The sequence below is a fragment of the Pochonia chlamydosporia genome, chromosome 6 (assembly GCF_001653235.2).
Source record: "Pochonia chlamydosporia 170 chromosome 6, whole genome shotgun sequence".
Lineage (NCBI taxonomy): Eukaryota > Fungi > Ascomycota > Sordariomycetes > Hypocreales > Clavicipitaceae > Pochonia > Pochonia chlamydosporia.
The window spans coordinates 2596430-2608628 of record NC_035795.1 but is presented as its reverse complement, the minus strand read 5'-3'; the positions used below and the strand labels follow the sequence as shown (position 1 = coordinate 2608628).

Below are 12199 nucleotides of genomic sequence, written 5' to 3'. Positions count from 1 at the left end.
TTCTAGTCTTACTTGTCAATCTCAGGTATTCGCATCAGCGAGGCGTTGTTGGATAGGATAGGAAGCGGTGGAATGGCCTTTTCAAGCGAGTAGTGGCTATCGAGTACATGGGCAGGTTGTATCAATTAGCTACCTACCTAGGTAGTCATCTTTTACCTTCATACCAAGTCACAATTTGATAAAGTTGCAAAACAATCATGACCAAATGTATTAATGTATCTTCCGAAACGCCACCCGTTTGCCGCCCAACCTGAACGCCATCCCATGCATATATAAAAAGCTCCTCAAGCCTAAAACACATCATCTGTGTCCATCTTCCCATCCGCAACAGCGGCGTCCCTCGCACCCGCTGTAGAAACCCCTCTATCAACCTTATCCTCTGCAATAAACACGCCCAGCCCTGAAAACGCCTCATACAGCGCTCTCGAAATGTACTCATCAGCACTATACCCACCGACAAGATACTCATTCTTAGAGCGCGTCACGTCGATCCACTCGCTATGATACTCCCGTAACTTGTCGCCTCCCAAATCAATTCTACTAGGCGTAAGATCCAGCCCCCCAAACGGATCATAGGGCTTGTTCTCCTCCGCCGTACCACGCGTCTTGTCGCGCAAACCACGAATGGATAACCCGCCCGTCGCACCGGCCAATGTATCCCTCGCCGAAAAGCTCTTCTGCTGCCCTCTCTTCTTGAGCATGATCTTGTCCATCGTCTCCGTGGCTTGCCCCATCTCTGCGCTTTGTAGTGAATTGAGCATCTCTTCGCGGAACCGCGCCGCGCTAGCCTTCTCATCAGCTTCCTCTCTCAGGTCTTGCAGCCGTCGTTGTCGTGCGGCGTCTTGTTCTGCCGCGAGCCGCTTTTTCCGCGCGTCGTCTGATTCTCGTGCTAGTTTCTTGTTGCGCTCTATCTCGGCCTTGTGCTGCGCTTCCCAGGCAGCTAGTTCGCCTTCTGCTTCGGTTTTTGCTTCCGGCTCCCCGCTTACGAGTTTGAAGGTCAGGTCTTCTACGTATTCTAGGTATTTGTTGTAGGCGTCCAGGTCCTCAAAATCATCTTCTACCTTGTTGAAGATTTGGGCGACTCGGCGGCGGATGTCGACTTCTCGCTCGACGGTGAGGTCCGCGAAGAAGGCGGACTTGAAGCCTCGGAGGCGGAGGGTCTTGTGGCACGTCGCGTAGGGACATTGGTTGGGACCGTCCTTGAAGATTCGCTCGACACAGGTTTTGCACATCCGGTGGTAGCATTCTGGGTTGATCAGGAATTCCATGTCCCTGTTGAAGTAGCGGGTGGTCTTGCACACGGGACATGTCTCGTCTTGGTCGCTTGGTGCGCCGAGACCAGCGGATGAGGCATGGCGCACTGAGACGCCGTTTCGCGACATGTTTGATCGTGTCGGGAGGCTTGGGAGCTTCAGGGCGAAGCCTCCGGGCACGGGCAGCGCAGTGATGCCGGTCGGTTGGGGTGGAATTGAGGATTGTGGATGGTGGTTTCGTGAAGTTATAGCTGGAGGGAGCTTTGATGCAGCTCGAGGTTTGTCAGCCAATGATGCGTGGTTGCCAGTTGCCACCCCTGCAGTTGGAAGGAACTCTGGAAGTTGGCGGAACATCGAAAGCTACCAGACCTGCCCCTCCATCGCAAGGCTCCCAAAGGCACGCCACTTTATTCCACACCTGCCATCATTCAAAGTTGACGTCTTCAAAACACAGCTAGGTGCGTTGTCCAGAGTATTGCTTCAGCCCAAGACCAGAAATGGCCGATCACAAAGGTACGTGTTAAATTTTCGTTTATTTCTCTACCAACCCTACTCACAGCTAGGCAAGTGCCCGGCATTGCCAAAGCTGAGCTGATCAGAATACCCCAGAACCAACTCCCGCCGAAGAAGCGGCATCTCGTGCCAAAGAAGCCGCCGAGCAGGCTGCCCTTCCCTATAAATGGCAGCAGGATATCAAGGAACTCAGTGTCACATTCACGGTCCCTGGGAACATCAAGTCCAGAGACCTCGTCATCAGCATCACCCAGGACAAGCTCTCTGCAGGTATCAAGGGCCAAACGCCTGTTATTGGTGAGGAAGTCGACGGTGTCAAGGTACGTCAACAAACCCGAGCAGCCGTTCTATATTTCCAGGCATCTCGAAGCAACCCTCCATACCTGTCTCTTTGATATTGCGCATACTGATTCCTTGAAAGCAAAACAAACTTGCACAAGAAATCAAGGTCGACGACTCAACATGGACCTTGGCTACAAACCCCGACGGCACAAAGACGGTCGAAATCCTCCTCGCAAAGAGGAAACAAGAGTGGTGGCCGAATGTCATCCAGGGCACCGCAGCCATCGATGTGACCAAGATTCAACCCGAAAACTCGAAGCTTTCAGACCTCGACGGCGAAACGAGAGGCATGGTTGAGAAGATGATGTTTGACCAGCGCCAGAAGGAGCAGGGTTTGCCGACGTCAGATGAGCAGAAGAAGGCGGATATCCTGAAGAAGTTCCAGGCGCAACATCCCGAGATGGACTTTAGCAAGGCAAAGATCCAATAAACCTGTTGTGTTGAAAGCAACCGGGGCGGGGTTTGAGTTGGTGTCGTAAAAGCAGAATATCCGAACAATAAAGTAATATTTTCATCCGGATTCAAGTGCAGCGACTGCCCGTTCCAAAAATGCATTGAAATCTTGTACTTGTTGGAGTAACCCGCCAGTCGAGCTTGTGGAGCTAACCTGGTCTGATAATTGAGCTAGAATCAAATCAAGGTTGCCCAGGTCGGCTTCTCTCTCAACATTGGGAGGCAATTCCGGCGCTTCCCTGCCTTGTTCCACAGCCAGGTCGATGTCGTGCATAAGAGAGGAGGCATTCAAGCGTGACTAACTTTGTGTCAGTGTGTGAAGAATGTTGGTTGCAAAGGAGGAACTTACCGTGGATTCCTTACTGTCAGCTTCATGCTTGACGCGAATAGCATCCATCCGCAGTGCCACCTGTTCCCTCTCACCCTTTAAACGAATAATTTCATCACGAAGTGCTAGTTTCTCCTTCTGAACATGGCGTAGACGCCGCCGTAGAGAATGCCAGTGATTCAAATGAATTGCCTGTGAGCCGTCAGTAAATGCCGTCTGTGCCCAAAACGACCAATCAGGCACTCACATGCTGGAGCAACCGTGAGTTGAGCTCCTCACGATACGCCGCAATAGCACGCATCTTAATCCGAAACTCCTTCTTCTTCTCTGGGTCATCGGTGCCCATCAACAGTTGCTGGATCTGTTCCAGCGCCGAAGAAATTACTTCCTCACAGACCTGTGCAAACACATCTACTACCGTTTCTCCGCCGCGATTCGCAAATGGAATCTCCTGCTGCAAGTCGTCGTCGTCGTCACCATCTCGCGGGAAGTTATTGACGAATCGCTGAACGGTAATTTCAATCGCAGCATCGTCATCTCGATCGCTGCCTGAACTATGACGCTTCTTCTTCTTTGGCTGTGGTTTAGGTCGCTTTGTGGGCTGCTTTTGGACGGCTGGGCTTCTGCGCTGCCGTTTCTCTGCCGGTTCGTCATGACCATCGCTTTCTGAATCGTCGGAGCCTGTATCTACGGATCGTGTTATGCTGGGCCTAGGACGTTTGGCGCCGATTTGCTGGGCGGCTTTTCGATCGCTAATCTCGATGGCCCGATCATCGGAATGATCCGAGTCTTCGGGTTCTTCGTCTTCCTCTTCGTCCTCTGGACGTGGTCGTGGTTGTGGTTGTGGTTGTGGTTGTGGTTGCCGGGCCGGACGTACATCCCTCGGAGCCTCCTCTTCCTCTACTTCTGATTCTTCTCGCACAGTTGCAATTGATGGCCGTGATACATCACTGGGACGTTTCTTGTTTGCAAGTGGCGATGGCTGTGTTTGCGTGTCTTCGTCATCGCTTATTTCTGGAGTGCGTGCTCGGCGACCCACGGGGATAGGATAGCTGATGGGCACGTCGCCAATACGTTGTCTGTGGCCGCTGCCAGGCTTTCCGGCTGGACTTTCTGTGATTTCCTCCGTGATTCTTCTGCTCTCTCGAGACCCTGTACCCGAAAAACCGCTCGACGGCGGACGCAGTGGTTCTGGCGCATCTGATTCGTCGTGACCCGGTGCTGGTGGTGCTGGCGTCGGGACACTTGAGCTACGAGGACCGGGGCCTTGATCTCTTTTAGGGAGCTGAGGCGGCTGTTGCGTTTCGTCGCGAGGTGCTGAACGGATCGTACTACTAGTGATTCCTGCCTGGGCGCCCGGTTGAACAGACCGCGAACCAGGTGAGCTTGAACTCTGGACAGGTGCGGTCGCGAGGTCTGCAATGTTTAGTTCGAAGGTATCGTTGTCGTCGACGTTTATTCGTCTTGAAAATGTCTGTTAGCAGATTTGGACAGCAAGTTCACCAACACAGCCTACATACCCAGCCCCTCGAAGCCGCTCATTGAGCGCCCCTTCGCGACGTCCCCTTCCTATCGTGGAGTCAGCAGGTGCATGCTTCTGGTGATGTGGCTTGAGATGCGCTACCTGTTGCCATTCCGGGAGATAGCTTCACGATTTGTTACATGTAGATAAGGCTATACTGAATGCGCAGGATATTTCGTTCTGTCCATCGTGGGCGAGGGCGATGATTACTAGTTGTGGCGAAGACGAGCCTTGCAAAATGTGACGCGATGAGGTTGAAGTGGAACGCGTCTCGATTTTGGACAGTGACGTCGCGGGGCTTGACGGTGGAACTTCACTAACGTACAGGGGTCAACTGGCACAATGCTGGCGCCCCACCAGGCTTGAATGTCCATGTTTACGAGAGACGCATTGCCAATGAGGACGACTTAAATTCATCTACCATATGGAAAAGTTGCATTAAACTTTTGATTCTGTGATTTATTACCCTCTCGTTTATTTTACATCTTTGCAGAGCTCAAAAAATGTCGAGGTGCCAATATTATGTTTGTTACGCCGTTTCCTGTATCTCACACTTGCAGCACCCATTGCATCTCGGCCACATCAAACTTGTGTCTGCAACGGAGGTCAACATCGAAACAAGAAAAAGTTGAAGCATGGAAGATATGGACCGAAGTGTATCATCTTACCCTTTATAATATGTATTCTTCAATGCACCGTCCCCATATTTTCCCGCTAGAACTTCCTTATACCGAAATGGAATCTTTGCAGGTACGCCTTCGAAGGTCGTATCTCGTAATGGATATAACAGAGTGTCCTGTGCAGCATTAGATGTTGTTTCATTGTCTTTGCAGATTTGCGTCACTCCCATACGTGAAATTCCTGGCCATTCTTCGAGTATAACATTCCCTCACCGCGTTCGTGATCTGGGTTATATCGTACAGCCGTCAGGTTCAGGTACAGTCCTGTTCCCAAGTCGATCCAGCGACCGTCAACGGCGTCTCTAGCGCCTCCCTGCTCTCTATTCATGTAATCCGGGCTTATCTCGAGTAGATATTTCTTTCCCTTTTGCATGCTGTTCAGTTTGTGGAAGTGAATGGTTCCGTTGTGATAGGCAGCCAAGAAATGAAGGTCGGACTCGGTAATCTGAACGTTGCTGCTATAATCCCATGCCATCATCTGAGCAAGGTCAGCAAGATAAGATGAAATATGTTCCTTTACCCATGAAATACCTTTTTCCCCCACCACCATCCTAGCAAACTTCCACCCATAAGCCATGTTTTCACATGGAGTTCTCGACATGTAGTGAGATACGACTGGACTAGGGCGCGAGCGACATCGCGGCGGGCAAGTTCGTTGAGTGGTTTCGTCATATATCGTGAATCGTAGCCGTGAGTCGAATCATGATTTCTTGGGGAATTGTAAGTGAGTGGGCCAAGGGTAATAACATGAGCTCGTAGTAAATGTAATCCTTACGATGCATGTGCTGAGATTTTGTCAGTGGCGCTCATTACAATCAATGGACCTGCCGGTTTCATTCGTTTTGCGATGCATGGCCAAAGAAATACTTACACTCAAACTTGGAGGTGTGAAAGAATTGGTCCTCGTGAGAGATGGCGTGTTGGTCACCAAGACTGTCCTTCGGTTCATGAACAGGCACAACCGCCGCCAGAGCTGCAATAGGCAGACCCAATAGCTGCACCAAGCGCATGATTCTCATCTCAAGTGAAGCGTGTGTCTCCAATTCAGCCCATCCGTACTGCGACAAAATTGTCGAGTTTTCGATTCGTCGAGGTCTATTGAAGTGAAATCCCCGCACCTTGGTCCAATGTCGTGCTGGTGACGATAATGAACTTGACTGCTGGGCAAACTCTTGAGCTTCTGTGGCACAAGCTGACAGTCAGGTACCAGGCGCCCTCACTGTTGGCGCAGCTGCGAAGAGATCCTAGGATGTGCGAGCTGATGTCGAGTGGCTAACTATAGTAAAAGAGTTTAGAGGAACATGTAAGATACATTTTACATCGATCAACAAATGCCGCGAGGTGTCGCGTGCAAAGCACCCCAAAGCTTCTCCAATGCACGCGCCCAAGGTTTTCTCCTCCTGAGCCCTCGGCTGGTGGTTGCCGATCAATACTGGAAAGTTGCTAGTCCACGACTCCACGTCATCGGTGTTACAAGGTGATGCAGGTTTGGCAGGTAAATTAGGGTGCTTTGGATATATCAAGGCATTCGATTTCGCTCTGATCCGGAGATAAAGATATACCTTGAAAATATCACTGTCCGAATGTGGTTTGATGTCATCTGGATGTTCTTGGGCGGGCCTTGGTCTTAGGCATCACATTAGCTCAGTGTTTTTGTCCCAAATCATGAGTTCGTCTTGGTTAATGCGAGCCCCCAGATTGTGACTGGATCTGGCCGTAGCAGATATGATTCGATGCAGGATTCTTCAAGATATTTGATGCAGCCACCCGGTTCTGTCCCGTCCGTGGAGTAGCACCAGACACATTCATGCGTAATATCTGCAGACAGGCAGAAACAACCAGATTGCGGGCCTTTAATGTTCCTTGCGGTTCAATCCCGACTTGAGACATTGAACGCCAACGTCAGTGTCAAGGTGACGCAAGTCAGCGGGGCACTCCAAAGCGTCCAGTCCAGGTCCCAACCCAGTCAAACCCCAGCCAGCACCAGACCAGTGCAGACCTGCACATTGCAGTTTGGTCCCTGTCCCAGCCATTCAATGTTATCGGGGTACCTGTTCCAGGCTTCAGGTCAACCCGCATGCGCACTTGGTGCACTGAGGCTGCATGTGGGCAGCTCCACCCAATCAACTCATGCAAACTGGGCGGTTGGCTTGCGAAGCTGAGCTCCATGTTTCCTCATCCCCTCCAGTCGCGGGCGAATCATCCACGTAGCTTTGTGACACAGCAAGGCATCCCCAATCTGTCAACACCTGACGTCGCCTTCTTACTTCACGCATCTTGCATGCATCAACCCCAATATTCGGACACTTCTCCCGCCGCTGTGTCCTCTGTCTCTCCTGCTGATTGACCACAATCATCTCAACGAGCACCACGCTCGAAGCCGCAGCCATGGTGAACTGGAATGTAAGCTTCCCACGCTGGGATCATCCCTTAGCACCTCTCTCCAGCACCATCAGTCAGTTAACTAATACGCACCAGATTTTCCGCATACTGGGAGATTTATCCCATCTCGCATCGAAGGGTATCCTCATCTTCTCGATACATCGAAACCGCAGCGCAGAGGGTGTTTCCCTAATCACTCAAGTGCTGTACGCCCTGGTCTTCTGCACCCGGTATCTCGACATCTTCCGAACAAGTATACTATGGAACCTATTATTCAAGATCGTCTACATCTCATCCTCGTTTTACACCATTGGCATAATGCAGTGGGTGTTTCCGCGCTCGAGGGAACGTGAGCTCTCCTGGAAAATGGGTGGCGGCGTACTAGCTGCGGCTGCAGTTCTATCACCATTTACAATGATGATTTTTTATGACAAATGGACCTTTACAACGGTTCGTACAGTTCTCACCATGACTACACCTTTCAACTTGTGTCCCTTGCTAACGTGACGGTGCAGTGGATGTGGGTATTTTCCGAGATTCTCGAATCGGGCTGTATCCTGCCCCAGTTACTCCTGTTAAGGCAAACCACTGTCCCGACTGTCATCAATTCCTTCTACCTCCTCGCCCTCGGATCTTACAGAGCTCTATACATTCTGAACTGGTTTGTCCGCGAGTTCGACGCGACGGGCAGGAAACCCGAGGCGGTTGCCGTCATCTTCGGCATTATCCAGACAGCGCTGTACGTTGACTTTGCATGGGTTTACTACACCAGACAGCGCGTCAAGCTCCGAGGAGGTGGCATTGTCGACGCTGACGACATGCGCCGCGGCTGGTTACTCCGTCGCATCTTTGGAAAGCACGTTGAATCTGCGGATGACGAAGAAAGCGCTCCGGCGTTGGGAGGCGAAAGGGATGCAAGTAGGCGGCCTGCTCGACCTGGATGGGGAGCGCGAGGCATCTCCGTCAGCGCGGATGAAGGCGTATTCGACGCAGACCGACATCATGATGACGATGACGATGGCCTCGAGGAAGGCGGTGTTGATCCGGATGCGAAGATGAAAGACCCAGACGAGCTAGCCAAGGCACTGGACGACGATGACGAAGAGGGTACTCCCACTGCTGGGTCGTCAAAGGGGAGTAATGGGGGTAGCATGCCAAGTGGCATACGAAGCGGTGACGAGTGGCGCGACTAAACGAAATCTAGGGGCATTTTGGGGTGCCGATGTTTCATAGTTCTCGACATGTTTTTCGGAGATACAAGTCTGTACGACTACATTGTTTAACTTGCCGGGCGAAATGGTCATGTAGTTTTGAAATTGTGACGGGTAGTCAGCATATAGAATTGCTTGCGACCTCAACGCCATCCAAATCCATATCTATCTATAGTAACAAAATGATAGTCAAATGAAACTGAGTGTTTGAAGCAGGCAAACATCTAAGCGTGAATTGTCGGTTGGTTCGAGGAAAACAGGTGGCGCAGCACTGACGACTTCAGGCACCCAAGCTAAACCAGTCATTGTTGAGTGCATTCTGCGTCCCTTCGTACTGCTATGCGTTTATATACATAGGTCGTGTGAGGTGTTTTCGACAGTATACATTGCTGCCTATCTTTGACCGATATAAGGTGCGAATTTCCTTCATTTTCGCCAAGATTGACTACAGTGTCCATACCAACGTCCCGCCGCTGGCAAAGTCTATGACGGTGGACATGTAACTGGCTGCAACACAAAAGATAGTTTGCATAGAATATCAGTCCTGAAGATACAAGTTGGTAGATTGGAATTCAATTCCTAAATATGTACATGGATATAACCAACCACTATTCCAAAATGGGGGCTGAGTCGTCTCAGCATTCCACCTCTTCTACCACCCCCAATTGCATCCCGTATGGCCGCAGCTCTTGCAAATCCATACCAAATCAATATTCCCTCATTAAAAAAAAACCAGAAACATAAAACTACCCACAGTGTGGGAATAACAGGGCTATACCAGCCCGCTCCGTCCGCTACAGGCAAGCGACAGAAAACGGCGGCCGAAATTGTCCCACCGCGCAAGTAGCAAACATGGCTAACGAACCCAAAACGCCACGAGGAAAATGGAGAAACATATTCGCTTCGATAAAAATATGGTGTTGAACGGTGAATAATCGCGGTTTACATGACGAACCGTTGCTCAAAGACATCGTACAGCTTCGGGCTAATCTCATCGCTGCTCATGCCCTCAACTTCGACGAGGACGCCCTTCTTAGCGTAGTGCTCTAGCAAGGGTTCGCTAGCCTCCTGGAACTTTTGGAAGCGTGCACGGTAAACCTCTTCGGTGTCATCGGGCCGTTGGATGAGAGGCTCGCCAGTGATGTCATCACGGCCTGGGACCTTTGGCGCATTGAAAGTAGTGTTGTATACTCTGCCCGAGGGCTCGTGAACCCAGCGACCGGCAATGCGCTCGAGGACGACTTCAAAGGGTGTCTTGAGTGAAACTGCCAAGTTGATGGGCACGATGCCCTCGAGACTGTTGGCTTGGGCTGCATTGCGGGGGTAGCCATCCAGGATGAAGGACGCAGTCGGGTCCTCGGAGGCTTGTGCAGGAGACATGGGACGGCCAGCTGCGAAAGCATCGAATGCGATGTCGTCGGGGTTGCGCATCTCTGAGGCAGAGATGGCCTCTGATGAGAGCGTCATGACCTCGGGGGGTCCGTGGTTCTGCAGCCACCCACGATTTCGAAGTTCGCTGGAGATTAGGCGTAGCATCAGGTCGTCTGCGACGAGGCCGCCAGACTTCATGGTGCTCTCGGCTTTGATGCCTGTGGGAATGTCAGTAAGAGTATTTTGGATTAATGGGCGTGTGAGGGACGAACCGAGAGGTGTCCTGTTCTTGACATTGGTGCGCAGCAAATCGCCGGTGCTTATGGACGCAAGTTGAGGAAATCGTCGGAGAAGACGTTCGCTCTGGGTGCCCTTGCCGACGCCAGGGGCGCCTACGAGAATGACTCTAGCCGCTCTTCTAAGTTGCATTCTATGCTGTACGGTGTATTCGCGGGCGTATATGGTAGGTTGATTGACCAAGCAAGAGTCGAAGCCGTCGCGTATACGGGTCAAGGTATGTCGGTAGTCGTTTTTGCGGACAAGAAATGGGTGCAATCTCGATGGAGTGGGAGCTCGGTGTATTGACCCAACGCCGTAAAAAAGCAAAGAGACACGGGAATGAGGAGAAGGAGATGATTACGAAGCCAGGAACAGGTGGCGTGATGCGTAAACAGAGTATATGTAGGCACGAAGCAACATTGGCTGGGCCAGAAAGTGGTGGTGGTGTGTTGGCGCGGGCATCCGGAGCTTATTGAAGACTGGACTGCTCGTGGATGGCGACCATGCGACTTCGGGTAAAGTCGACTACTGGCACGGTTGTTGAGATTGATCCGAGCAAGGGCAATCCACCGGACGCCAGAATCTTTGCTTCTGACAGCACGAGCCAGACAGAGGCCAGGGTCAAAGTGTGGGGGATGCGCCTCCAATCTGCTTGGCTGCACATGCAACCAGACGTCGAGCGAGACATGAACCGGTACTGGAACAGGCGCCTGGGGACTGCAAACATCAGACCAGCGCTCAAAAGAGGGGCCTTGCCGAAGTCGCCCGAAAACCGGCCCATTCAACAATTCCGGGTCATTCATTATGGCCCAGGGGTTTGGTTGGATCGGCCATGATTGGCTGGGGTATGTCAACGGTGGGTCACCTTTCGGCCGCGGCTTGCGACATGGCCGAGACGAGGGAGTTCAAAGAGTTGGCAGGAGATGTTCTTGAATCTTGAATCTTGACTACATGCACGCATACATGGTCGCTGGCTTTAGGGCCCTCTTCTACCCGGCTCTGTTAACTTTTTTGTGTAATCGTGGAACGGTTTGTTTCATTGCGAATCCAACTCCTTTGCTAGGCGTGGCTGCTGTGAGTTGGCCCGATCGCCCACCATTATTCCTCAATCGACGGACGTTGCACAGCAGGTCAGGCACGGAATCACCAGACCTCAAGTGCTTGATTTACGGTAGTTGCTGTCAGAAGAATGCCTTCAGATGTGATATACGTTTCGTAATGGCTCCTATACAAAATATGTGGGTGTAGAATGGAGAATAGTTCATATCATTGTGAAACTTGCCTGATGTGCTTGCTCAAGTATTCGACATGTGTCTCCATGAAGTGCACTGATACTGAAGTACCTAGTATTGAAGCAAAGGCAGATGCAGGGGCGCTGTGGTTGAGATATCAGATGACATGGCTGCTCGCAGTCAGAATGAAGCGCTGTGATCAGTCTGGTGGTAAAATACGACCAGGACCACACTGACGGCCCGTGCCAGTGGCTCGCTTAGCTTGGTGTTTGCGACATGGAGGAATACGCGATCACGTACAGGGCAACCCACCAGACCTCCATCCGAATGCTACTCCAAAATGTATGAAGATGCACGCAATGCATGAGTCTATCAGGAATGCATATCATACTCACGTACTGAACTGAGGCCTACGCCACGCTTCGTTGCATTAGAAGTAAGAATTTGTCGCCACACCCGTTGCCTGATGCCCCCGATATTCTACAACGGGATGAGTTTCTCCAAGCTTTTTGCGATGCTGGCATATCTTCACCTCTTTCCAGGCCCAGTCTGAAACAAAGGTCTTCAGCCATGTATCAATGACCTGGAACAGCTCTGTCCGGCCTGGTGCCTTCGTCAGCCTCACTCCAATCA

At 51.4% G+C, this 12199-nt stretch overlaps 6 protein-coding genes across 6 annotated transcripts; 3 read left to right on the top strand and 3 right to left on the bottom strand.

The window, feature by feature from the left end:
• Positions 1-290: 290 nt before the first annotated feature.
• Positions 291-1382, bottom strand: VFPPC_08776 (CDK-activating kinase assembly factor MAT1; the record flags this gene model as incomplete). Its single annotated transcript, XM_018287424.1, has 1 exon — positions 291-1382. The coding sequence occupies one exon, from the start codon at positions 1380-1382 to the stop codon at positions 291-293; it is 1092 nt and encodes a 363-aa protein (XP_018140421.1).
• A 368-nt stretch (positions 1383-1750) lies between these two features.
• VFPPC_08777 (CS-like domain-containing protein) lies at positions 1751-2538 on the top strand (the record flags this gene model as incomplete). The annotated part of the gene is made up of 3 exons (XM_018287425.1): positions 1751-1766; positions 1863-2086; positions 2188-2538. The coding sequence occupies 3 exons, from the start codon at positions 1751-1753 to the stop codon at positions 2536-2538; spliced, it is 591 nt and encodes a 196-aa protein (XP_018140422.1).
• A 2421-nt stretch (positions 2539-4959) lies between these two features.
• Positions 4960-6101, bottom strand: VFPPC_16387 (mannosylphosphorylation protein (Mnn4); the record flags this gene model as incomplete). The annotated part of the gene is made up of 6 exons (XM_018294140.1): positions 4960-5005; positions 5080-5207; positions 5264-5569; positions 5623-5800; positions 5867-5876; positions 5963-6101. 6 exons carry the CDS (start codon positions 6099-6101, stop codon positions 4960-4962), a joined length of 807 nt encoding a protein of 268 aa, XP_018140424.1.
• A 1378-nt stretch (positions 6102-7479) lies between these two features.
• VFPPC_08780 (ER lumen protein retaining receptor) lies at positions 7480-8666 on the top strand (the record flags this gene model as incomplete). The annotated part of the gene is made up of 3 exons (XM_018287427.1): positions 7480-7494; positions 7570-7923; positions 7989-8666. 3 exons carry the CDS (start codon positions 7480-7482, stop codon positions 8664-8666), a joined length of 1047 nt encoding a protein of 348 aa, XP_018140425.1.
• Positions 8667-9626: 960 nt separating this feature from the next.
• Positions 9627-10484, bottom strand: VFPPC_08781 (adenylate kinase; the record flags this gene model as incomplete). Its single annotated transcript, XM_018287428.1, has 2 exons — positions 9627-10273; positions 10328-10484. 2 exons carry the CDS (start codon positions 10482-10484, stop codon positions 9627-9629), a joined length of 804 nt encoding a protein of 267 aa, XP_018140426.1.
• Positions 10485-11285: 801 nt separating this feature from the next.
• On the top strand, positions 11286-11582 carry VFPPC_16388 (hypothetical protein; the record flags this gene model as incomplete). Its single annotated transcript, XM_018294141.1, has 1 exon — positions 11286-11582. One exon carries the CDS (start codon positions 11286-11288, stop codon positions 11580-11582), a length of 297 nt encoding a protein of 98 aa, XP_018140427.1.
• Between the last annotated feature and the right edge of the window lie 617 nt (positions 11583-12199).